Below are 25,366 nucleotides of genomic sequence, written 5' to 3'. Positions count from 1 at the left end.
ACAACTTGCTGCTGTACATTTTTACTGCTTCTAGTTTTGAGAATGACCTCAGACAAGCTCATGGTTTTGGGGCTTTGTATTGATTGATGGACTTAAATGTCTAGGGGTATTTTTTGGACCTTCTTGCAAGTTTGATATTCTTCAGACTCCTTAGCTTTACAGTGTCCTTTCTAGTAGAATAGTATATGTTTTGACACAAATTGGGCTTTGATCTCTAAATCAGATATCAGAGGCTTTGGGATTGATGAAACCTGCATTTTTGCTGAAATGTATGCTTTAATATACCTTTGCAGCCTGGGGCAGGTTAAGCATGGCTCCCACTCTGATAGCACTAGGAGCAGCTTGGTTGTGAGTGTCTTCAACGGGGAGCTGGGATTTCCTTTTCTTGGTTACTAATGCTTCATAAAGAAAGCTTGAGATGACTTGTTTAATAACTGAGAAAATCTGTTTCCATAATGCATAAAAAAGATCTGAAGGTTATTCAAATGAAAGAGAAAACTTGTCTCTCTGCAATTAATACACAAGCCTCTTTTTATTGTCAGAAGTTGTTTCCTTAACCTTCAGCTGAAGAACTGGGGAGATATTAACCTCTTTACTACATTTTTAAAGGACATTCGCATTAAGTATAAAGACTTAAAGCAGTCTAAGTAAAAAGGTTCCTAATGTGGTTCTGTCTATGATTGATATGTGTATGAAGTCTGTAGGAAAAAGAGTGCAATATGTAGGTTTGGGGTTCCTCTCCCCCCCCCCCCCCCGCCTTCCTGTTGTGGAAATGTGTGCAAAGTCATCATTTTGGGCTCTTGGTGCAATGTTAAAAAGAAAATCATTGCATACCCCCTTTCTCCCTTCCTTTTTAGGTCATGTTTAACTAAACCACCCATGAAGCACAGCAAAATGGCAATAATGCTGCTCTTGGAAGGGTCCCTTCACAGAAATTGTACTGCACAATTCCTGTTGCTATTCTACTAGCTTGGCAGGTTGCTATCTGGAATGAGGGCATAATATGTAATAAACTTGAATAATTTCATGCTGCTTGCTTGGCTTCCCTATAATTTGAGATAAGGGTATATTTAAGAGTTTATAGCTTTTGCATATCTTTGCCTTTTGACATCGGGTATGCCAGATCTCAGTTTGGGTGGGGTGGCTTTTTACTTAAAACATATATTTATTTTTTCATACCCTGTTCAATTATTTTTTATACTTGGGAATGGTATTAGACTAATGTTTTTGGAACCTGAGTTCTGACAACTTTCAAAGATCTCGAGGTGGTTTTGGCAGCACTGCCTTCTCAGGCTTCAGTACGTACCTTACCTGCCTGGGTGAGAATTTGTGTTACCTAATCCTGCAATTGGCCTCTGAGACAGGAAAGATTACGTAGAAGTTTCTGAAGAGCCAACTAACATGCTGATTTGTTGGTAGAGACTGGACTGAGACCAACCAATGCTTCCCATTCCAGTAACTAAACTGCTGTCTGATAGCAAAAGGGGTTTTTTTTGTTTTTTCTTGACTATTTTGGGCAAGATCTCTTTCTCTCTCTCAAAAAAAAAAAAAAAAAAAAAAAAAAAAAGAAAATATTCTGATCTGGCTTTTGGATTTCTAAAAAAAAATAGTCTTAAGTATTTTTAACCACTTCTAATAATAATGATATGCTATGTAGATTATTATTTTTCTTTGTAGAAAGCTGTTTTAATACTACTGATAGAGGACACACACAATGTAAGCAGAGGTTTGTACTTCTCTAAAATCATGCAGAAGAGGCTGTTGTATTCTGGTAATGGGATCCTAATGTGAGATTCTGTTTCTATCAAGCTTGTTTAAGGGTCCCCTTCCTTAGAGTCCTTGACTAGACTTCAGTCTTGGCTGACTGGAAGAGGTGAAGGTTCTGTCTTCAGCCATGTACAGCACTGCTGGTGCATCTGTGTCGCACTGGTCTAGCCATACCACTCCTTGGTTTCTTCAGCTGAGCCTTCCTGCTGCTGCTTACATCTAAGTTACATATTGGTTTGGGACACTTGGAAAAGCATATGATTTCCTTCATTGTGTGTGTACATGGGTTTCATTTAATTTGAAAAAAAGGGGGTGGAGGGAAGCCAGATTCGAAGACTCAAAAGTTGAGGCTGATGGATAATCAAATGTGCATTCTCTTAATCCCTGTGGAGGATCATATCAGTCCAGGATGTTCTGGAGTCTGTGATATGCTGCCTATTTGCCTTTAAAGACACAAATGAAAATGAAATTTTACTCACTCTTGAACTTGTGCTGCATTTGTGAACAACAACATGAACAGTCAAACTTCTCTTTTGACCTGGGTACAACAAAGTATTCATGTTGCAGTAAAACTGCTGTTTTTTCCTGCCTCTTGTCTAGTGATTTCCTCAAGAACAGAGTTAAGAAGTTGTAGAACAAAGCACAAGCATCCTTTTGGCTTGACCTGGTGACAGTGAACATGCATGTGTTTTTCCCAGTGCTTCTTTATGTTTCTTCTTTTTACCAGTGGTTGTAACTGGTGATAATATCGGAAGAATAAAGAAAGTGTTCCCAGGTTCTTTGTTCAAGAGCCATGCCTTGAGTCCCTTTGGGATTTGATCTGTTCTCCATTTGAGAAGCCCATTATTTCATGGCTGTGTTGCAATGCAACAAATTCAAAAAACCTGGGAAAATCACCCACATGAGCAAACAGCATGTCTGTGTTCATACCAGTAACTACATATGGAATCGTGGTGTATTCTGTGTTGGGGTATGATGATTTATTTTGGAGTATTTTACTAGTAGGCACTCGGTCATGTAATTGCTCGTAAATTACAAGTCATAAACAGAACTCTCTGATGAGTTCTGATAAGAGCTTAGTACTTAGCTAGAAATTGTATGGGGAGCTGCTATGCTAGAAGCTTTAACACAGTTTATTGGAAGTATTGTTCATATCCCTTTTCCTGTAGAAGTAATGTGCTGCAAACTCTGCCTTCATAATAGCTTTGAACTAGATACTTGGTATTGGCATTGCAGACTATAGATGGCTTGTATCCATATATAACATTGCTAATGACTAGGAAAAACATACCTAAAACTTGTTAGCTGAAAGAAAAATATGTGCTGTCACACCTGCCGGAACTTAAAGGAATAAACCATTGTATACCATAATGAAATGTTGTTAATCAGCTTCCAATTCAATATCTGCAATTTGGTGTTACTTTTGGTCACATGCCTGGGTACACTTGAATTTCCATGAGATTGGATTTGTCCAACAGTGAGTAGAAGTTCTGGAATAGTGGGATCACTGTGTGTGTGTTTTGTTTTGTTAATTAATGTAAATGGTTATCTCATAAATGTAGTGAATGCTGTACGATCAGCATTATAGTGTCTGCTGGAAATACAACACAGCAGAGAGGAAACGGCCTAGGAGGTTCCTGGAGTGTGTGGAAGGTAACTTCCTGACACAGCTGGTGGGTGACACAACTAAGGAAGGTGCCTGCTGGACCTGTTGTTCCTGAGAAGGACTTGTAGGTGATGTGGTGGTTGGAGGCCGTCTTGGGCACAGCAGTCACAAAATGACACAGAAGTAAGGAGGGGGGTCAGCAGAACTGCCACCTCGGGCTTCTGGAGGGCAGACTTTGGCCTGATAGGAGCCTGGTTGACAGAGTCCCTTGGGAAGCAGTCCTGGAGGGAAAAGGAGTCCAGGAAGGCTGGACGTTCTTCAAGAAGGAAATCTTAAAGGTGCAGGAGCAGCACATCCCCATGTGCCGAAAGCTGAGCTGGTGGGGAAGAAACCAGTCTGTCTGAAGAGAGCTTTGGCTGGAACTCGGGGTTGGGGGGTGTGGGGAAGGATTGTTTATGACCTTTGGAAGAAGGGGCAGACAGCTCAGGAGGACAACGAGGGTGTCATGAGGTTAGGCAGGGAGAAAATTAGAAGGACCAAAGCCCCACTGGAACTTCATCTGGTTACTGCTGTAAAAGACAAACGAAATGTTTCTGTAATTGCATTAGCAACAAAAGGAGGGCTAAGGAGAATCTCCATCCTTTATTGGGTGTCGGAGGAAACATGGTGACAAAGGATGAGGCACCTAATGCCTTCTTTGCCTCAATTTTTAATAGTAAGACCAGTTGTCCTCTGGGTACCCAGACCCCTGAGCTGGAAGATGGGGATGGGGAGCAGAAAGAAATCCCCATAATCCAAGGGGACATGGTCAGTGACCTGCTACACCACTTAGATACACACAAGCCTATGGAGTAGATCATCTTGAGTGCCATCATGTGACACATACGGGACAACCAGGCTATCAGGTGCAGTCAGCATGGATTTGTGAAAGGCAGGTCCTGCTTGACCAGCTTGATCTCCTACTGTGACAAAGTGACCCACTTAGTGGATGAGGGAAAGGCTGTGGATTGTTGTCTACTGAGACTTGGGTGTTGTCTACCACTTTCCCCAGCATTCTCCTGGAAAAGCTGCTCATGGCTTGGATGATGTATTCTTTGCTGGGTAAAAAACTGGCTGAATGGCCAGGCCCAAAGAGTGGTGGTGAATGGAGTTAACTCCAGTTGGTGGCCGGTCACTAGTGGTGTTCCTCGGGCTCAGTATTTGGGCCAGCTCTGATATCTCTGCCAGTGGTCTGGATGAGGGGATCAAATGCACCCTCAGGAAATTTGCAGACAGCACCAATTCAGGCGGGAATGTTGATCTGCTGAAGGGTAGAGAGGCTCCACAGAGGGATCTGGGCAGGCTGGACGAATGGGCCAAGGCCAATTGTATGAGATTCAGCAAGGCCAAGTGCTGGGTCCTGCACTTGAGTCACAACAACCCCATGCAACGCTCCAGGCTTGGGGAAGAGTGGCTGGAAAGCTGCTCATGGAAAAGGACCTGGAGGTTCTGATTGATGGAGCTGAACATGAGCCAGCTTGTACGCAGGCAGCCAAGAAGGCCAGCAGCATCCTGGCCTGTATCAGCACTAGTGCGGCCAGCAGGGCCAGGGCAGCGATCATCCCCCTGTACTCAGCACTGGGGAGGCTGCACCTCAAATACTGTGTTCGGTTCTGGGCCCCTCACTACAAGAGAGACATTGAGGTGCTGGAGCATGTCCAATGAAGCTGGTGAAGGGTCTGGAATGCAGGTCTTAGGAGGAATGGCTGAGGGCACTGGGCGTGTTTAGTCTGGAGCAGAGAAGGCTCTTTTTGCTCTCTACAACTGCCTGAAAGAAGGTTGCAGTGAGGTGGGTGTTGGTCTCTTTTCCCAAGTAACAAATGATAGGATGAGAGGAAATGGCCTCAAGTTGTGACAGGGAGGTTTAGATTGGATATTAGGAAACATTTTCTCGTTGGAAGGGTTGACATGTAGATGTGGTGCTTAGGGTAATGGTTGGACTTAATCTTAAAGGTCTTTTCCAGTCTAAATGATTCAGTAATTCTATATTACCATGTCTTTCATTTCTCATCTTGCCTTGGGGAGGGGCGGGGGGAAGCAAAGTCAACAGTGTTCTGTCATATGGTGTAGTCTGGTTTGCCACTGAAGTTTTCCCTCTCTCTCTTCATGCATGTGGAAACAGGGAGGTTTCCCTTCTCCTCCTTCTCCAACACATTTGCATGAATTGTTGTGCTCATCAGATTTTCTGGTCTTGATCCTGACCATACCTTGTGGGTATTGCTGCATGGTCTTTTGGATAGGTCTTGAAAACTAGCATAGGCACTTAACAGGCAGTGAATGAAATTAGTTGGGCAGAATTGTTACAGAAGGTGGTAGCAGATTGTCTTTGTATAGCGGGGCATTGCTGAGCGAGTGGCAGATTCTCTTCTGTAATGCAGGAGAGTGCAAGTAGCAGAGGCATAATCGAGAACTGCTCCAAAGTGACAGCTATTTATTTTGCATGAAAAAAACCCTGAACCGTGCTATCCATGTTCCCCTTCTCTCCAAATCACTGCATTGTAATGGAGAAACATTTTCCTTTGCCTTTCTTAGTCTTGCATTTACTGTGAGAGTGCATAGAGAGAACTTCACTGAGAGCTGTGTTGGGGATTGGCTTTGGTGATGACCCAGGGGCTTCCTCTGCAGTGTAGTGTTCTGCGTCTCTGCACTTTTGACTTGAGCCAGCATCATGTTTACTGCAGTTGGGGAGCAGGGTGGTGATTCTTGCCTTCTGGTCTTATTTCTTTTTGCTCTGGGGTACTTTTCTACATTTGGTATCTTATGCCTTTTCTGCATTTGGTATCTTCTCATATTCCAGTTATCAGAGACAAAACTGGTTTTCTTTCTTGAAAACTACTCAGTTGAGTACATGTTTTTTTATAATAATGGCAGTATCCTGCAATTTGGATACAGAAATTAGACTTGTCATGTATTTGTTTCCTTGTAGTTTTGCCTTGCAGGGAAGTAGTTTGCTGTATGTTTGAAAGGTGGAATTTGGAAAACCAAAGGGGTGAGTATATATAATAGAGCTGCTGAAAGTGGCAGGGAGGGGAGAAGTGGGTAACTGTACGTACACTCTACAGCCTACTAAAAAGCCTCTCAGAGTTAGTGGGAAAAAAGGTGATTTGAGTGAATCTCAATCAGGCTCACTGGAGAAAACACATTTCTTGGCTTCACAAGAACAGGATCAAGCTCCTAAACATGGACAGGAGGAGGAATTAGGAAATAAAGTTTCTTGCATCTCCACAGAACTGTAGTGTTTATAAAGCTGTTGTTAGGCTGTGTTTACTCACGAAAACTGTCCTGATTAGCTCCATGTGTACATTGTTCTTCTGAAATAAGCTAAGGAGCAAGATCCTTTTGCCCAGTTGGTTGGCAAGAGTGAAAAATTAAATCAGGAGCAATTCTAAAGGTAAAAGTCAATGACTTGTCTTTGTTGTCACCTTTCTAGCTGAAAGGAGGTAGCAAACCTTTCAGTTTTTCATGGAACGTTTGGATGTTTTAGAACAAGAGAGGAAACAGTATCTGGTCTTGTAATAGAACTCTAGAAATACATCAGCATTAAGGAATTATTATAATCCATCATATATGGTTTATGTAAATTGTCCGTTTTTTTGTAGCCTCCTCTTGAGGGGAGGCAGGATGGAGAAAGAAACAGTAGAGTCTTCTGGTTTTGTTTATGTATCTTTTCTCCAGTGTTCTTATGCTCGGAGTGCAGCGCCTTTGTTATCCTCCACTAATCTGTATTTATAGAAGTGTTTGTTCTTTGATGCTGAATTCATCCCTCCTCTTTGTTTTCAACTGCTGACTTTCTTCAGGATATATGCTCTAGGATATGAGATGGAATATATGCAGCAGAAACTGTGTCCATCAGTTTTCCAAGTGTGTCTCCAACAACAGCCTCAAATGCTGCCTGACACTCTAAGTGTGGTGATGCTGAAATCTCTTTGGGGAGGAGAAAGCTTTAGACCCCAGTTGTGAGAACATCTGCAGTTGTAGCTTGTTAATTTTTGTGAACTCTTTATGCTCATTTGAGTTAATTTTGTGACTGTGCTGTGGTCTGACTACTGTTGTCATTCACTCTGCCTTTGATAGCAGAACTTAGGTATGTGGAGTTAAAGTGACAGGGTACAGTATCTTGTTTGGTGGTTACACTGGCCTGAGTTTATACCATATAGTTTCAGACATTTAACTGAGGTGTATTAGACGTTTCATCACCTTATATGCATAAACTTGGCATGAAAAGAGACCTTCTGGAAGGCTTGATTGACTCCATGGCGGGAGCTGGTGAGAATCAAACAATTCAAGTGCCTTAGGCCAAGGCTTAGTAATGCAGGAATTTACAAAAAAAAAAACCAACCCCAAAACCAAACTTAGGTTTTTAACTGTTTGCTCCAACACTGCAGTATGCTGCCTCCTCTCTGTCATCTGTCTGTTGGTTATGCCACTATAACAGCGGGGATGCATAATGAGATGGTTGAAGGAACCAATCCAATCTGAAAAACCCAAAGACAACCTGTAGTGCTGGGGTGGGAATGAGAGTCTTAGGGATAGGGAGGTAGGAAGGGGGAGGAACTCCTCAAAATAGTGCTGCTGGAGAAGTAGTCTTTTTGTTGAATCACTTATGTGATGTTTTATATAATGGAGTTATTTTGTATTAATCTGAACTGTTTCTTCTGTCTCCCTGGATCTGTGACTGTAGTCCCTCCCTGCTAGTCTGTTTTAGGAGAAAACATTTCCATTGTAGGAATGGGTCTGCTTCAGCTTTTGGCTTTGGCATGAGGCAGGTGCTGCAGGATCCAGAGGGTGGAAGAATTTTAAAGAAGTTCAACTGCTTCTTTTTATTTTAGAGAAAAACTTTATTTTCACCTAACATTCTATCAGTAAGCATGATACAGCCTTGACTGTATTTTTTTTTCTCAAGTCTTCCATAGCAGGAGTATTTGCAGACCTTCCATACCCAAATTGCTCTTAAATCTGTGTCACTTTAGGGAGATGAAGTACTAAGTCGATGGGAAGAATGATAACCTTGGCTGGTGAAACCTGAAAGTGGTATAGCTAGATTTCTTGTGTTATCTTCAAGGAACAAAGGCTCTGAAAGAAGTTTGGGGGACATAAATTTGATGCACCTTTTCTGCAATTGGTTGGCAATTCTTCAATTTGTTTAAGTAGATCAAGGTTATATTTCTACCTGATCTTAATGTTATTGCATATCATGTAACTAGGTGGTATTATCCTCAACAATGGTTTTATCCTGATCAATGAATTTAATTCTTATATACAGTGCCTAACCTGTATTGACATAATACTTGCACTTAACTGATAGAGTTTTTGCCTTGAGGAGTTCCCAGGAGTCTTAGTTACAGGTTCATTGCACCAAGCATTGTACAACAGAATAAAAAGACTTAATTGTATAGACTACATTGAATAGAAAGGAAAGACATGTATTACAGGTAATATTAAACATGACCTAAGTATTCATCTTCGCAAGTTGTCATAATTTGAAGAGATAATGCATTTAAAGTTTTAAAGGCAGGGGTTCAATTAGTATGATCAAATTATAAAAGTTAATTAAAAAAACTCCAAAACCTAACACGTTATTTTTATTTACTGCTGTATGCTTCTGACTATTTTTAGTACTGGATTAATGTCTGCAATGAAGGTGGGAGCTTGGACAGAACCCTTGGTCCTTGGCTAGAACACAGGTTCTTGGATAAAACCTGGCAACCCTGCTCACTGTTTTCTGCTTTCCTCTTGCAATTAATAAGTGACTTCTCACTGTCATCAGTTCTGTGACTGAAAGATGGTGAGAATTGTGATGCCTTTGCTGAACCTCCTATCTCGCATGTCTGAGGAGATGAAGAGCAGATCAGCAGTTGTCCTTGAAATGGTTGCTCTGATATTGCTGTACTGTCAAAGCAGACATGAAGTTTGACTGTTTGGGGACATTGGAGGTAGGGACACAGGTGAATTCATAATAAGAGGCATATAGTGAGTTGCCAAGCTTTTCAGAAAACTAGTGAATTGGGTTAGGATGTGCAGTCAGCTGATCTGCAGCTTGGAGAAAAGAAACCAGGAGCTGAGGTGCAGCATTATTTTCATTTTGATGGTGGGAAGGGTTGTTTGACTGTTGTGTAAAGATAAAGAGCCTTTTAAATATGAACTTCTGCTTTCAAGTGCACTCCAGTAGCCATGCCACTTAAGCAGTTCCTGCTGTGTCCGTTTTGCTGGTACAGATGTTTGTGTAACGATACAGTGAATGGATCTGTCAGTTCAGAAATGGCTTTTCTCCCTTGCAGAATTATTTCTCGACTGTATCGGTTCCATGAGCTGGATTGCTGCGTGAATGCCTGTGTTAGCACCAGCAGGAGGCTGGACCTCTTCAGCTAGTGCATAGAGGACTGACCCTATATGTGAAACCAAAATTACTGGCTTAATCTTTGACCTGAAATGGAATCTGATTTGCATAGGTTCTTATTAAAATGGTGGTATCTGTTTAAAAATGTAGATAGAGAACTTTCAGCAATCAGTTGCTGGATTTTGGAAAGCTATTGAAGTGCATCTGTAATATTGATCAAGACAGAGATCAATGACGTAGTAATAACCTGAACCATTCTATGATTCTGTGAAACTGAGATCCGTAAAATCAGATAAAATTCTGCTGAACTTTGATCATGAATTACATGTCTAAAACTGCATGTTTTCGTAGTACCACAACTTTAAAACCAGCTTACAAGAAAATTTTGTTCCTGTCAAACTTATTTCTTCATGTTTAACAATATGAATTTAACAGTACACTTCACTCAAAGTGCAGAGCTAAACTGGAGTTAGTATTTGAATTCTATAGTGAATAAGGAATGCAGATGTGAAAAATCTGCCTGGGTATTTTTAATTTGGTGTTGTCAACTTTTTTTTTTTTTCTTTTTCCTTCCTCCCTCTCCTCCCTCTCCTCCCTCTCCTCCCTCTCCTCCCTCTCCTCCCTCTCCTCCCTCTCCTCCCTCTCCTCCCTCTCCTCCCTCTCCTCCCTCTCCTCCCTCTCCTCCCTCTCCTCCCTCTCCTCCCTCTCCTCCCTCTCCTCCCTCTCCTCCCTCTCCTCCCTCTCCTCCCTCTCCTCCCTCTCCTCCCTCTCCTCCCTCTCCTCCCTCTCCTCCCTCTCCTCCCTCTCCTCCCTCTCCTCCCTCTCCTCCCCTTTTTTTTTTTTTTTTTTAATTCTGAGAGTGGGGGAAGAAATGGGCAGTCAAATAATAGCCACAGGCAAAATTCTGATTATTTTTTGTTGTTGTTTGTTTATATGATGCCTTTTACTGTAGCAGTATATAATACTCTGAATATATCTGCTCACGTCTCCCCTGTGAGATAGGAAGATGGAATGACTCAGGCTTAGTAAAATTTTCTGTGGCCACTTAGGGAAATATATGAAATAAGAAGTGAATGTAGATGTTATCCAGCACAATACTCCTCAGAACATTCCTCTCTCTCAAGTGACAAAGCTCACTGTGTTCCTTCTGCTATCCTTATCTATTCTTCGTCCATTCTGTGAGAACCAGTTCCTTAATTGTTTGGATTTAAGCTCATACAGACTGACTTTCTAGAAGGCTGTACAGACGTTTTCATGGAGAAGGCATAGTGTCTCTGTGAAATGATGGAAATGGGTTACAATCCACTTCGCCAAACTTTTAACTCATTTGAGGAATCTTTTGGTGAAGTTTTTCGTTGAGCAGGACAAAATTCAGGGTTTTTATCAAGACCAGCATTAGCAGTGACATGTTGCTAATATATATTATTATTAGACATGTAAGCATATGGGTGTTTTTAAGACATAGAATCATAGAATGGGTTGTGTTGGAAAGTACATTAAGATCATCTAGTTCCAACCCCCTGCCATGAGCGGGGACGCCTGATACTAGACCGTGTCACCCAAGGCTCTGTCCAGCCTGGCCTCGAACACTGCCAGGGATGGAGCATTTATCACTTCTCTGCACAACCTGTGCCAGTGCCTCACCACCCTCACAGTAAAGAAATTCCTCCTCATGTCTAACCTGAACTTCCCCTGGTTTAGTTTGAACCCATCACCCCTTGTCCTGTCACTACAGTCCCTGATGAATAGACCCTCTCCGGCATCCAAATAACTGTACCTACAGAAATGAGGGTTAGAAACTTGGCCTTGACGATGGAAATGACACTCAGTACATGGAAATCTTTTTTCCTGTATTTCAGGCTTAATTCAGATCCTGGGGATTGTTTACTCACAAATTATGCCACTGAGTTGCTCATACTCAGGCTCTGGCTTGATGGGGTTTAGTTGTGGGTGTGCTCTGCTACTTTAAGAAGATACAGTGAGGAAGGACAAAAATGGTAATTTTTGCATCTTGTATGGGTTGTGACTAGAAATGGCTGTGGAGATGTACATACATCTTTGTTAATTTGCACAGCATTTAGCAAAGAAGTATTTTAATTAGAAACCTGGGCACTCTAGAAAACCCCCACTTGTTCATGTACTTTTTTTTTTTTTTTTCCCCTCTGTCAAATGCTATCTTACTGTTTGTCACCTGCCTGTAACTACATTTTCTTTCTTGATAAGCATGCTAGGAAGTGAGAGGTCTTTGACAGATCACCGAAAATATATTGCATTTGACTGCTGCCTGAGAATTCTCTGCACAGATGGGTCACAGTAGTCAACCCAAATCTAAAGAAAATTTAACAAAGCAGAAAGACCTCACTTATGTCCTAGAGAAGTGATTCTGGTTTCTTTGGCTCCTTTACAGGAGCTCCTTATCATTAAAAATTAAGCATATCCCCACAGTATTTTTAGGTTTTAGCTCGCTTGTTTTGAGCTCTCTGTCTGTAGTGATGCACTACTATACTGGCATCAGTGTTACGTGGGAAGATCTGGGCAGCTGTCCTGTATTTGTCCAATCTTTGGTAAGCGGGACCAAAAAAGTTTTCAAGATTCATGTGGATTTAAAAAACGTAGCACAGTATGTCGCAGAAGATCATTTCACACAGTAGTCTTGGTGTGGGAGTACTGATGAACGCTGTTAAGCAGCAGTAGTTGGGGGCAGTCTCATATACATGCAGGAACTGTTGAAAGATGCTTACATGCTGTTGACTACCATTTGATAATATTGCTCACAGTAGGATCACAATGCGGTAGCTCCATATTTTGAGGAACTCCTATGTTAATATAAGTTCTACAAGGCTGTTTTGGACAATTAAACAAGAAAAAATCTCTATCGTAAATGTGCTTAAAAATAAGTTCACGTGGAGAAGGTAGGTTGAAAGACCGCCTGAAATAACTTCAGATGTTTCACAAAAAAGTCCGAGTGAGATATGGATAAGACAACCTACTGGTTCTCTCTAGTCGTGACTTCTGTGCAGTGATTTCATAAGTGAGGCTGTTTCTTTATCAGCCACACAAGCTTGTAACATGCTCCCTTTGTTCGTACTGGGTTGAAGGCAAATTTTGATTACTGGGCTACTGGGAAGGAAACAAATGTGTAGGAGCAGAGTGAAGCTGCTGAGCATAGTGAATGTACTCTGTAATCTCTAGGTGGATATGCTTAGATGGCTCTAGAGCTACAGGCTATAAATACTTGAGGAGAATCACGAAGCTTTAATGAGAGCTACATGCACATGTAGTGAGAGTGTAGGTGTGACACTGGAGTAGTGGAAGCTGTGCCAGAATCTTACCTTCCCTTTGAATAGATGAGGAAGGCTTTGGTGGGTTTTTGTTGTGTATGTTGGAAGATACTGTAAATGTGTGTAATTTGTGGCTGTTGATGGAGCACTTGGAAGTGGGACTTGTCCCCTTCTGTTGGGGATGGGATTGTGGATGTGTGCCACCATTATGGAGTTCTACATGATCGTGTTGTAGTCTCTAGTCAACAGCTGGTATATCATTCTCTAGAGTTCCTGCATTTGGAGGAGTGTGTACCAGCTGAAAATCTTTTCTTTAAAGACTTCCAGGAAGAATTTAATCAAATAGATATATTTTTTCCTGTGAATTGAGATAGACTTTGAAGGTCTCATCTGTCCGAATATATTTTATTAACAGGGCTTGCCCATGGAATTAGTCTCAGTGGTTTTCTGAGAACATAGCACTTAGATCTAAGCACTTTACAGGGCTGTTATTATTAAGAAAGATTATTTTACAATAGTAATTGTAATAGTCCTATATTTATAGTACATTAACGACAGGAGTGCACTCTATGTCTTAAGTTATCAATGATGTAATGGATTGAAGCAGCTCCTGTCTTATTCCTGTTATTAATTAAATACCCTTTTTTTTTGTTTGTTTGTTTGTTTTATTGGCTGCTATTCTACTGTTCTGTTACTCAAGCTTCTTGTGAGATATTCAAAGCAAGTGGTCTGTAGGAGACATGAACACAGAACCCATTTGCTTAGAGCACCAGTGATTTAAGTTCTGTGGATGAAAACTTTTCATTTATTTTTCAAGGTAAAATCCGAGATTAAAAAAACCCAAACAAACAAAACCCCGATAAACTGAAGGATAAAAACATGTTTTGAGTTAGCGTATATATTTTCTGGACTCAGTAAATATTTTGTGATTGCTTGATATTATGGAGGATAGAAATTTCTGCCTGAGGTTGATCTTTACTGGATCTCTGTTCCTAAAGGTATTTTCCAACATCTTGTGCTGTTTCTCTTCCATTATGTGATTAAAATGATTTTTTTTTAATAGTGAGGAAGTCTTAAGGATGTTTCCTACCATTGTTAAAGTATGTTAGCAGTTTTCAACCCTTTGTTAGTATTACAGAAGAATGAATATCATCAGCGACGAAAGTTTTTGTATGATGTAATGCAAGAGAGACTTCCTGAGACCTCGTTCAGGCTATGTAAAGTAAGCTTTAGTAAAGTCATATTTAAAAATGAGGTTGAGATTTTGAGAGAGACCGAGGCTGTGATGAGGGTGGAAATGTTGCTTTCATGAGAAGGGGATGCAGAGCACTGACTGCCAGGGCGTGCACGTCATCTCCATAGCACATGAATGTTGCTGATTGCAAAGCCCCAAACTGCTTATCTAGAGAAGCTGCTTTCTAACATCTGCCAGTTACAGTAAATGTTCTCTTACTTTTAGTTTGGTAACTCCCTTTTATTTCAATGTATGTTTTCTTTCCTGCTTTTATTATTTGGTCCTATTTTTCATCTTAACAGCAAGTAGTACAAAAAGGGAGAAAGAAGCTTGCATTAGGTATCCCAGTTTTGAGGGCAGGAGCTTCAAACTGATGAAACATCAAAGGGAATAATTGACGAAAAGGAGGGGTTTCTCCATAAGAAGCTCAAACTGGACTGGCATTCATGGAAGTGTTATTTGTGTGATATGTGTAGTCTTTAAAATGCTATGAAAGCCGAAGTTCAGCAGAACAGCAGATCTCTCTTATAGTATGATACTTAAAAGAGTATAATATTATAACAGCAATAAAGTTGACTTTCAGGAAGGGGAAAGGTAGAATTGGAATTCCTAACAATTTGAAAGTTCTTTTCTTATTCTAGTAGATGTTTCAGTAATATTCTTGTGGACATCAAGCTACGTGAACCAAGGCTGCAACACGAAGATGCCATTGAGTTAGCAGAGAGGGATTGTGGAGACATGCACTGCAGTGGGGGGGGTTTTGTGTGTGTTCCGTAGCTTGCATGCACAGATAGCAGAAACCCAGCTATAACCAGGGTGCCTTTCTGAATGACTCTAAAGGTAGAGTTAGAGCCTTCTGTATCTAACTTAAATATTAATTAAAATATATAATACATATTGAGAGCCAAATGGGAAAAGAGCATGATGCCAGACATCACCCGCGTCTCTTCATTTGTATTCCTGTTTTCTTGGGGCTCTTTGGTGATCTACTTGAACAAAACTTTTAAAGTGCAAAACTAGACTTTAATTCTAAATGGGTTCAGTTGAATGTGGTAAGCACAAAACATGGTTAAATGAGAAAACATAATTCAGGCAAGTCTTCCAGGAAGTCTCCAGTCTGAGGAGTTGGTGTTCTGTTTCCTGGAAAAGTAGGAGCATTGTCTCAACCTCTGTTTAAAGGAAGGACTCTCTGCAGGTGGCTTTATCCAGTTTGTTTTCAGGAAGAGAAAACCATAAGGTGTTTCAGAAATTAAATGTTTTTGTCATCTGTTTATTGATTTTATTTATGTAAATAACAATAATGACAGGGTATATGCATATACTTGTTCATTACCATACTTAATGTGTATAGTGATATCAGGCTTTTACAAAGGGGCTAGCCAGGGTCCCCGAACAATTCTGTAGCTGTAAGGCTAGTCCTTGAAGGAAGAGTTATGGTTCCACATACTGAATAATAGATTGAAGTACATAAAGAGCCTTCCCGAAATGCATTTGCTTAAGAGTTGATTATGTTAATGTGGATGATCATACATGGTATTCCAAAGTATATATTTTGGCTGGCGAATGTTTTCAGTTAAGTGTCATTTGGGGTAATATAAAAGTCCCAAGAGATAAAGCTGTAGACCCTTCTGCTCAAATAAGAGTGGACTTGTTCTGACTTTCCATGGGGGGAAACACCATGTGTTGTCTTGCCATGTTCCTTTTCACTAAAGAGTTCCTTGAGTAGTCAGGAACAGAGCATGGAGCAGATGTCTTTGGGCATGCTAGTGCCAGTTCTTTCACAGGTTCCCATAGATCCTTTAATTGGAGTATCTTGGTTTGAGCTTTGATCAACTGTATCTTGTTTTCTGACAAAGATCTTTCCCCAAATGAACTATGGGCCTTGGATATAATTCCTGCAGTAGATCCAAGTGTGGTTTGAGTGTTTTGCAGGGTTCTTGTTGCATCTTTAAACATGGTAGCAACTGCTTGATTACTCCCAGTATTAGCCATGAAAGATAGCTGGAGGGTAAGGATTGTTCTTCATTGCTTTGTAAAAATATTGTTGGAAGTTTGTTTCTTCAGGGGCACATAAACAGTCCCAGTTAGTAAATGCCTGCGGGGAATTATTAATGCTGAATATGTGCTCCAGCTGGTAGTAGGCTAGTGACTTTTGTTCTTGAAAGTGAGTGATTCCGTCCTCTTACTTGCACTACTTAGAAGGATGGAAAGTTGCAAGGAGAGGGGATACACATTGGTGTAGGAAACAAAAACTTAATAGCCATTAAAACAGTGAAATTAAACAGTGGTGTTGGTGTGACTGGGAGATGTGGATGCTATACCTTTTTTTCCTCTCTTTTTCTCCCCATTCAGGGCTTCGCAGTTGCTGCTTGGCTGCTGAACAGCATGCAGTCCTTCCGGGAGCAGAATAGTTATCACGGAAACCAGCAGAGCTACCCGCAGGAAGTGCACGGTTCATCCCGACTGCAGCAGTTCAGCCCCCGGCAGCAGGCCCAGATGTTCCAGAGCTTTGGAGGAGGTGCTGGCAGTGGACGTCGCGGAGCAACAGGAGCCTCTACAGCAATGCCTGGTGAAAGCTCTGGCCATCAGAGCTATCAAGGTTTCAGAAAAGAAACAGGGGAGTTTTACTATATGGCTGCCAATAAAGATCCAGTAGTGTCAGGAGGGCAGCAGCCACCTCAGCGCAGGCCTTCTGGACCAGTACAGAGCTATGGCCCCCCTCAAGGGAGTAGCTTTGGGAGTCAGTATGGAAGTGAGGGACATGTGGGCCAGTTTCAAACACAGCACTCAACCCTTGGGGGTGTATCCCACTATCAACAGGATTATACTGGTCCTTTTTCTCCAGGGAGTTCCCAATATCAGCAGCAGGCTTCTAGCCAGCAGCAAGTGCAGCAGCTGAGACAGCAGATCTATCAATCTCATCAGCCTTTACCCCAGGCTTCCAGCCAGTCTGCTTCTAGCACCTCGCACTTACAGCCAATGCAGCGTCCATCCACCCTGCCTTCCTCTGCTTCTGGATACCAGTTACGAGTGGGTCAGTTCAGCCAACACTATCAGCCACCTTCATCGTCGTCGTCCTCCTCGTTCCCGTCCCCACAGCGTTTTGGCCAGTCGGGACAGAATTATGACGGAAGCTACAATGTGAATTCTGGCTCGCAGTATGAAGGCCATGCTGTGGGTTCCAATGCACAGGCATATGGGACCCAGTCAAACTACAGCTTTCAGACTCAACCAATGAAAAGCTTTGAGCAGTCAAAGCTGCCCCAGAGTGGGCAGCAGGGGCAGCAGCAACAGCATCCACCTCAGCATGTAATGCAGTATTCAAATGCTGCTACCAAACTCTCTCTTCAAAGTCAAGTGGGACAGTACAGCCAGACCGAAGTTCCTGTAAGGTCGCCGATGCAGTTCCACCAAAACTTCAGTCCAATCTCTAACCCATCTCCTGCTGCATCTGTGGTTCAGTCTCCAAGCTGCAGCTCTACCCCTTCTCCACTCATGCCAGGTGGAGATAATCTCCAGTGTGGGCAAGGCAACATGTCCATGGGTTCTAGAAACCGAATCCTGCAGATGATGCCTCAGCTGAGTCCTACACCATCTATGATGCCAAGCCCCAATGCTCATGGAGGAGGTTTCAAGGGGTTTGGGATGGAAGGACTCCAGGAAAAAAGGCTTACAGATCCAGGGCTGAGCAGCCTGAGTGCTCTAAGTTCTCAGGTGGCCAATCTGCCCAACACTGTCCAGCACATGTTGCTCTCGGATGCCTTGGCACCTCAGAAGAAAAGTTCCAAAAGGTCATCCTCTTCAAAGAAGGCCGACAGCTGCACCAACTCAGAAGGCTCCTCCCAGGCAGAGGAGCAGCTCAAGTCTCCCCTGGCAGAGTCCCTTGATGGTGGCTGTTCCAGTAGTTCAGAGGACCATGGGGAAAGGGTGAGACAGCTAAGTGGCCAGAGCACCAGCTCAGACACCACTTACAAAGGGGGTAACTTGGAGAGATCCAACTCCTCACCAGCACAAGGCTCTCAGAACGAGCCATCAAAACTCAGCAGCAGCCCTGCAGCTAGGGAAGATGTGGCCTCCCCTGGTGCGAAGGAAGCTGTGGTGGCTGTAGAAAATGCCCCCAAAGTAAATGAAAAGGCAGTTGGGGTGATTGTCTCCCGGGAAGCCATGACAGGAAGAGTAGAAAAGTCAGGTGGACAAGATAAACCTGCACAAGATGATGCTTCCACAGCCACTCAGGCACCAGCTAGTGGTAGTGGAGCAAAAGAACCTGGGCAGGCAGGGACGCAGCCAGAAACTCAAGGAGGAAGCAAAGGAAGCAAAAGTGGAGATAACACTAACCATAATGGAGAGGGGAACAGCCAGCCTGGTCATGCAGTTGTTGGGCCAAATTTTCCTGCAAGAACAGAACCTTCCAAATCTCCTGGCAGTTTAAGGTACAGTTACAAGGATAATGTAGCAGCTGGTATACAGAGAAATATCGGTGGCTTTCCACAGTATCCTTCTAGTCAAGAAAAACTGGATTTTCCGGGGCACAGTGAACGCAAAGGCCGGAATGAGAAGTTTCCCAGCCTCCTGCAGGAGGTCTTGCAAGGGTACCACCACCACCATCCAGACAGAAGGTACTCCAGGAACGCACAAGAACATTCTGGGATGGCTGGGAGTTTGGAGGGAGCCATGAGGCCCAATATCTTAATTAGTCAAACCAATGAATTGACCAATAGAGGCCTCTTAAATAAAAGCATGGGGTCTCTCCTGGAAAGCCCTCACTGGGGTCCCTGGGATAGGAAGTCTGGCAGTGCAGCTCCTGATATGAAGCAGATAAATCTAGCTGATTACCCTATTGCTAGAAAGTTTGATGTGGAGTCTCAGTCTTCTGCCCATGAAGGGGGAACCCTCTCAGAGAGGAGGTCAGTGATCTGTGACATATCTCCATTAAGGCAACTTGTCAGAGATCCTGGCCCTCACCCAATGGGGCACATGGGTCCTGAGGGCAGAAGTGGAAGGAGCGAACGTCTTGCTCCTGGCTTGAGCCAGTCAGTAATACTCCCTGGTGGTTTAGTATCCATGGAAACCAAGATGAAAGCTCACAGTGGGCAAATAAAAGAAGAAGATTTTGAACAGTCAAAGAGCTCAGCTAGTCTCAACAGTAAAAAAACGGGAGACCATTGTCATCCTGCTGGCATCAAGCATGAATCTTTCCGAGGCAATGCTAGCCCTGGAGCTGCAGTTTCCGATGCTACTCCAGATTACATTCCCCAGCAGGACAGCAGATCAATGCAGATGAGACGAGGACCTGGCAGAACTGGAAGCAGCAGGGGCAAATCGCCTTCTCAGTTTCAGGATCTTGCTGATAAGCTGAAAATGTCACCAGGAAGAAGCAGAGGCCCAGGGACAGATCTGCATCACATGAACCCACATATGACACTATCTGAAAGAGTCAACAGGGCTTCCTTGCATTCTGCTTACCCTCAGAATTCAGAAGGCCCATCTTTGGCTTCAGCATATCACACAAATGCTAGGCCTCATGCTTTCAGTGACCCTAACCAGAGTTTAAATTCCCAGTACCATTACAAGAGACAGATGTACCAGCAACAGCAAGAAGAGTACAAAGATTGGGCAAGCAGCACTGCTCAGGGTGTGATTGCTGCAGCTCAGCACAGGCAGGAAGGAGCAAGGAAGAGCCCAAGACAACAGCAGTTTCTGGAACGAGTAAGGAGTCCTGTAAAAAATGACAAGGATGGAATGATGTACTTTCAAGGTAGCTCTTACCACGATACTGGAAGCCAGGAGGCTGGCCGCTGTGTTATGGGGAGTGACAGTACTCAGAGCAAATGTACTGAACTGAAACATGGCAACCAGAAGTTGCAGCATCATGAATCTGGTTGGGACCTCTCTCGGCAGACTTCTCCGGCCAAAAGCAGTGGCCCTCTCGGACCCAACCAGAAAAGATACTGTCCTCAAGAAAGCGATGGGCATCGACGAGAAGAACCTACAGATTTGCCCAAGCCAAGCAATGCCATGCTCAGGCTTCCTGGCCAGGAAGACCAGTCTCCTCAAAATCCATTAATTATGAGGAGGAGAGTCCGTTCTTTCATCTCGCCTATCCCTACCAAAAGGCAGCCACATGATATGAAGCACAGTGGCAGTGATGATAAAGGGCGTCTGATGACTTCAGCAAAAGAAGGAGCTGATAAAACGTACAACTCCTATGCCCATTCATCTCAAAGCCAAGATGTTGGCAAGTCAGTTGCAAAGGGAGATTCCTTCAAGAATCTGCCAAGTCCTGATAATAGGAATTGCCCTGCTGTTGCCCTCACAAGCCCGGCTAAGACCAAAATATTGCCCCCAAGAAAGGGGCGAGGATTAAAACTGGAAGCTATTGTTCAAAAAATTACGTCTCCTAATATTAGGAGAAGCGTTTCTACCAATAGTGCTGAAACTGGTGCAGATACTGTCACTCTTGATGACATCCTGTCCCTTAAGAGTGGACCTGAAGGAGGAAATATGACTGGACATGGACCAGAGGCTGAAAAGAGAAAAGGAGACGTGTCAGATCAAGTGGGGCCAGCCAGCCAGGACACAACTGGTGAAATAACTCTTCCAAGATCTTCAGAAGAGTGGCAAAGCAGTGAGGATGATAAAACCAAGAAAAAGGTCCCTGAAACTGCCAGTGTTGGTAAAGAGGGAGCAGGATCCAGTGCAGCAGCACCATCTTCTCAGAAGTCATTTGGTCAGGGAAGGTCAGATGGATCTGTAAGCGGAGCTGGAACTCTGACCTTTTCTGACTCAAAACCAATTTCCCCTTCCAGTGTGTTTACTTCTGAACCAAATCCAAAGTCTGAGGAAAAAGACGGAGATGTGACAAACATTTCACCCAAGCCAGATGGTTTCCCTCCAAAGGGATATTTTCCCTCTGGAAAGAAAAAGGGGAGGCCAATTGGGAGCGTGAACAAGCAGAAGAAGCAACAGCAGCAACAGCAGCAACTGCCCCCACCGCCACCACCCCCACCAGTACCTTCACAGTCTTCAGATGGGGAAGTTGTTGGTGAGCCAAAGCCGAAGAGGCAAAGGAGGGAGAGGAGAAAACCTGCAGCACAGCCACGGAAGCGGAAGCCTAGACGGGCTGCTCCAATAGTGGAACCTCAAGAACCAGAGATCAAGCTTAAATATGCTACCCAGTCTGTAGATAAAACTGACTCCAAGAATAAGTTCTTTTTCCCTTATATTCATGTGGTAAACAAGTGTGACTTAGGCGCTGTGTGCACAATCATTAATGCAGAGGAAGAAGAGCAGAACAAATTGGTGAGAGGTCGGAAAGGACAGCGGTCTTCAACACCCCCTCCTAGCAATGTGGAGAGCAAAGTGCTGCCCACCTCAACTTTTGTGCTGCAAGGCCCTGTAGTAACAGAGTCTTCTGTCTTAGGGCCTCTGGTTTGCTGCCTGTGTGGCAAATGGGCCAACTATCGTAACATGGGTGACCTCTTTGGCCCTTTCTACCCCCAGGATTATGCAGCCACCTTGCCCAAGAACCCACCTCCAAAGAGGGCCACAGAAATGCAGAGCAAAGTCAAGGTACGGCACAAAAGTGCTGCTAATGGTTCCAAGACAGATACGGAAGAGGAAGAGGAACAACAACAACAGAAGGAACAAAGAAGCCTAGCTGCTCATCCCCGCTTTAAGAGGCGGCACCGCTCTGAGGACTGTAGTGGAGCCTCTCGGTCACTTTCAAGGGGACCTGCTTGTAAAAAGGCAGCCACTGACAGTGGCAGTGGTGGTGAAAAGACTCCTTTGGACTCAAAACCGTCTATGCCCACTTCAGAAGGTGGCACTGAGCTGGAGTTACATATTCCTGTACTACCTCTTGACAGCAATGAATTTTGGGTCCATGAGGGTTGTATTCTCTGGGCCAATGGAATCTACCTGGTCTGTGGCAGGCTCTATGGGCTGCAGGAAGCTGTGGAGATGGCAAAAGAGATGGTGAGTACCTAACCTTGCTATATCTAATGATTTTTTTTTTTTTTTTTTCCATTTGCAATATGTATATCATTTGGAATACCATTTTTTCTTGTTCTTCTCTTATGTCTTGAACAATCATCTTCCATCTTGAATATATTTCTAGTGATGTCCTTTTGATGACCTTGTTTAGATCTCTGCCACACCTGATCAGATAGATTTTTTTTTTTTTTTTTCAGGCATCAAAAAGCTGGATGCTCCTTACTTACTAAATGTTCTGGATGTCTAAAGGCTTTCTGATGACTACAGTGATCTCCCCCCCCCCCTTATTCTATCCTATTACATATTTAATATTCTTGAGGGCTCTTTTTGGAATCATACAGTGAAAGGACAAGTAGGAGCAGACACAAATTGCAACAAAGAAAATTCCAATTCGATATTAGGCAAAAAATTTCACAGTGAAGGTTGTCAGACATTGAATTAAAGGAAGGAGGAATGACAGAAGGTGTGGAATATTGGAGATGCGCAAATGTGATTGGGCAGGGCCATAAGCAACCCACTTTACCTCTCAGTTTGGATCTAGCTTCAGAATTGACTCTGCTTTCAGCAAGGGTCCCTTCCAACTTAAGTTATTTTGTGATTGCAATACATATTGCACAACTGTAGAAGAACTTAGAGCCCTTATAAGGTAGATAGAGTAGAATTGCACAGAGGTCCGCAAGCTTTAAGTGAAATGTGGGTGGGTTTAGTATTGATTAGTATGGATTATACCATAAATTATACTGATAACTGACTTCCTCCAAAGTGCATGTGTAAAAGCGTGAGAAGAAATAGGTAAAATTAAAGCAGGGACCTGTTTGTGGATGGAGACACTCACTATTCTTGATTTTCTAAGACAGAAGCTGATGCTTTAAAACCTAACCACAGTTAGGTGGCTTGGTTTGCCGTCATCAGTATGTTGCGTCTCTTTATTTATGGTCACCTTTTGCTTCATGCTCTCTGTCCTCAGCCAGACCATGGAAGAGGAGGTGTTAGACTACTTTTTCCTGTTGCCTTCAGATTCTTCCATTCTCTAAACAGTGTTGGGATCCATTTTGTATCTTCTCTTCCCTCTGTATTGTTACATACAGCGTGCTCGTTTCCTCCCCATGAGCTTTTTCCCTTCAAGTTTGATTCCTGGCTTGTTCTGAATTTTCACTTACTGTTCTTTGACAGTAATTACATACTGCTTTGCCCTAACTTGATTTGGCCTGCATTCTTCTTTCTAGCCTCTCATTAAACAAAGTCAGTTAATTTAATTTGGTTTTCATCGAGCCGTGCCTGTGTGCTTGTTCTGATGCAACTGTTGAATTTCTTATCTTTGATAATTGCAAGGTTTCTTTCAGGATTTCCACCACCATTTGGATTCTACTTGCGATGTGGCCGTGCTTTCATATGTATTGTAGTTCACCAGTATTTTGAATTTGGATTGCTCCAGCCTGATATTCCCTTTTTCCTCTTTTTTTATGATTCTTGCTTTTCTCTAATAGCAAATGCCAAGTTCTTGAAGCACTGGAGTTGTCCTCCAGCAATCCATTTTGTGTTCCTGTACCTGCAAGGGGTGTAAGCCCAGCAGAAACATGCTATGTTGATAGGCTGTAATCAAACTTGTCAAATGGCAGCGTTATCCACAACATTTTTTTATGGGCTTTGCATGTTGTTTGACATGTAGTTCTTTCTCTGCGTGGGATCTTGATGACTTTCTGACTGAATTTACTTTGGCCTACCCTTTATCACTTTCTTCCAAGTGTTGTGATCATCTCTTTGTCACAAATAGAACATTTTTTTACTCCTTTTCTTAACCCTTTCATCTGCTCTTACAGCACTGTACAAGAATATCTCCTTATCCCTTGAACATTGTGTACTTTCTCTTTACCTCTTTCCTTCAATCACTTGCTTAACTCCTAGCTTTTCTTTTCCTACTAGTACCTGTAGACATGAGTGTTTGCCTTTTTTTTTAAAAAGATGACTACAAAATGCCTGTGGCCTCTTTTGCCTTTGCGGCTACCTCTTAATTTCCTTTCCCTTTTTTATCTCAAAATTCTTTGAGTGCATTGTCTGGGGCTCTTGTCCTCCGCTGTGGTTTTGATTGTGCTTTACTACAATTGTAATCAGTGTTAATGGTGAACTCTTTCTAGCTAAGGTTCAGATCCAGTACTTAATGTTCCTTTCCCTGTCAGCTACATTTATCACCATCAGCTGTGCTGCTGTTGAAGTGTTGTTCCACCTTTGTTGCCTGTCTGTGTCCTCTTTTGATTACCTCCTTTCTTTCCACTGCTTTTGCAGAGGCTGTTGTTCATTACTCCCAGCTTTTTATGTGGCATTCACTGAAGTTCTGCTTGTGCTTTCCTTCTCTTTATCCTGGAACACCATGTCTTCGGAGAGCTTTTGGTAACCCAGTAGCTTTTCTTCCTGGAGTCTTGTAGAGCTTCCTTTTTAGTCCAGATTCATGTTCTTCAGCCACAAATTTAAATTGTCTGGAACTCGTGGTGAGTTCTCGGACTCTCACTTCGAAATGTGACTTAATTTACACCATCCTTAATCCATCAATTACCATCTTGTTCTGATTTTTCTTGTCACTCAGACTTAGAGTCTCATTTGATTCTAAAATTATTTCTTCCTAATTTTAAGGCTGTTTAAGGCTGTAAGAAATGCTGCTTGCTTTTCTGTGTATGAGAAGTAATATGTAGTCTTTCTGTGCTCTGCACTGTTCTGTTTGTGTCTGTTTTAATTTAGTTACAAGACTCTGAACTGAGGCAGGGACTATTTTCTTGTGTGTGCTTTGTTATGGTTATGTCTTACACAAACACATTAAGAGGTGTCCTAGCTGAATGCTGGGCTCTTCTGCCTTATGTCTGTAAGACTAATCCATCTTTCACCTCTGTCACAAATAATGGAATAGGTTTTCTTTCAGCATTGTTGGTTTTTTTTCTCCTTAACCTTTTTATCCTAAGTAGCAAATTGTAGTTCTGTATTCTCCTGTGGAAGCAGTATATCCTCCCTCTTCAGATAGGAGAGGGTTATGTGCAACACGAAGATGGTTGTCAGGGTATTCAGAGGTGTACCTGCCAGAAGCCATCCCCAGGCAGTGGAAAGGCTGTGCTGAACTA

At 42.8% G+C, this 25,366-nt stretch overlaps 1 protein-coding gene across 13 annotated transcripts in view; it reads left to right on the top strand.

Moving 5' to 3' along the window:
* TCF20 (transcription factor 20) overlaps positions 1 to 25,366 on the top strand; it is a 133,770-nt gene that overhangs the window by 67,806 nt on the left and 40,598 nt on the right. For 11 of the 13 annotated variants that reach the window (XM_030479638.1, XM_030479645.1, XM_030479642.1 and 8 more), the window contains one exon: positions 16,617 to 22,241. The exons of 1 other annotated variant lie outside the window; for it this stretch is intronic. In XM_030479638.1, coding sequence (XP_030335498.1) covers positions 16,650 to 22,241 — 5,592 coding nt within the window. In that variant the 5' untranslated portion in view covers positions 16,617 to 16,649. Of the gene's footprint in view, positions 1 to 13,914; positions 15,502 to 16,616; positions 22,242 to 25,366 lie in introns of those variants that run through there. One more of the 13 variants, XM_030479636.1, reaches the window with a different exon arrangement.

The sequence above is a fragment of the Strigops habroptila genome, chromosome 3 (genome assembly GCF_004027225.2).
Source record: "Strigops habroptila isolate Jane chromosome 3, bStrHab1.2.pri, whole genome shotgun sequence".
In the NCBI taxonomy this organism is placed as follows: Eukaryota; Metazoa; Chordata; class Aves; order Psittaciformes; family Psittacidae; genus Strigops; species Strigops habroptila.
This window is presented reverse-complemented; position numbering and strand designations above follow the sequence as displayed.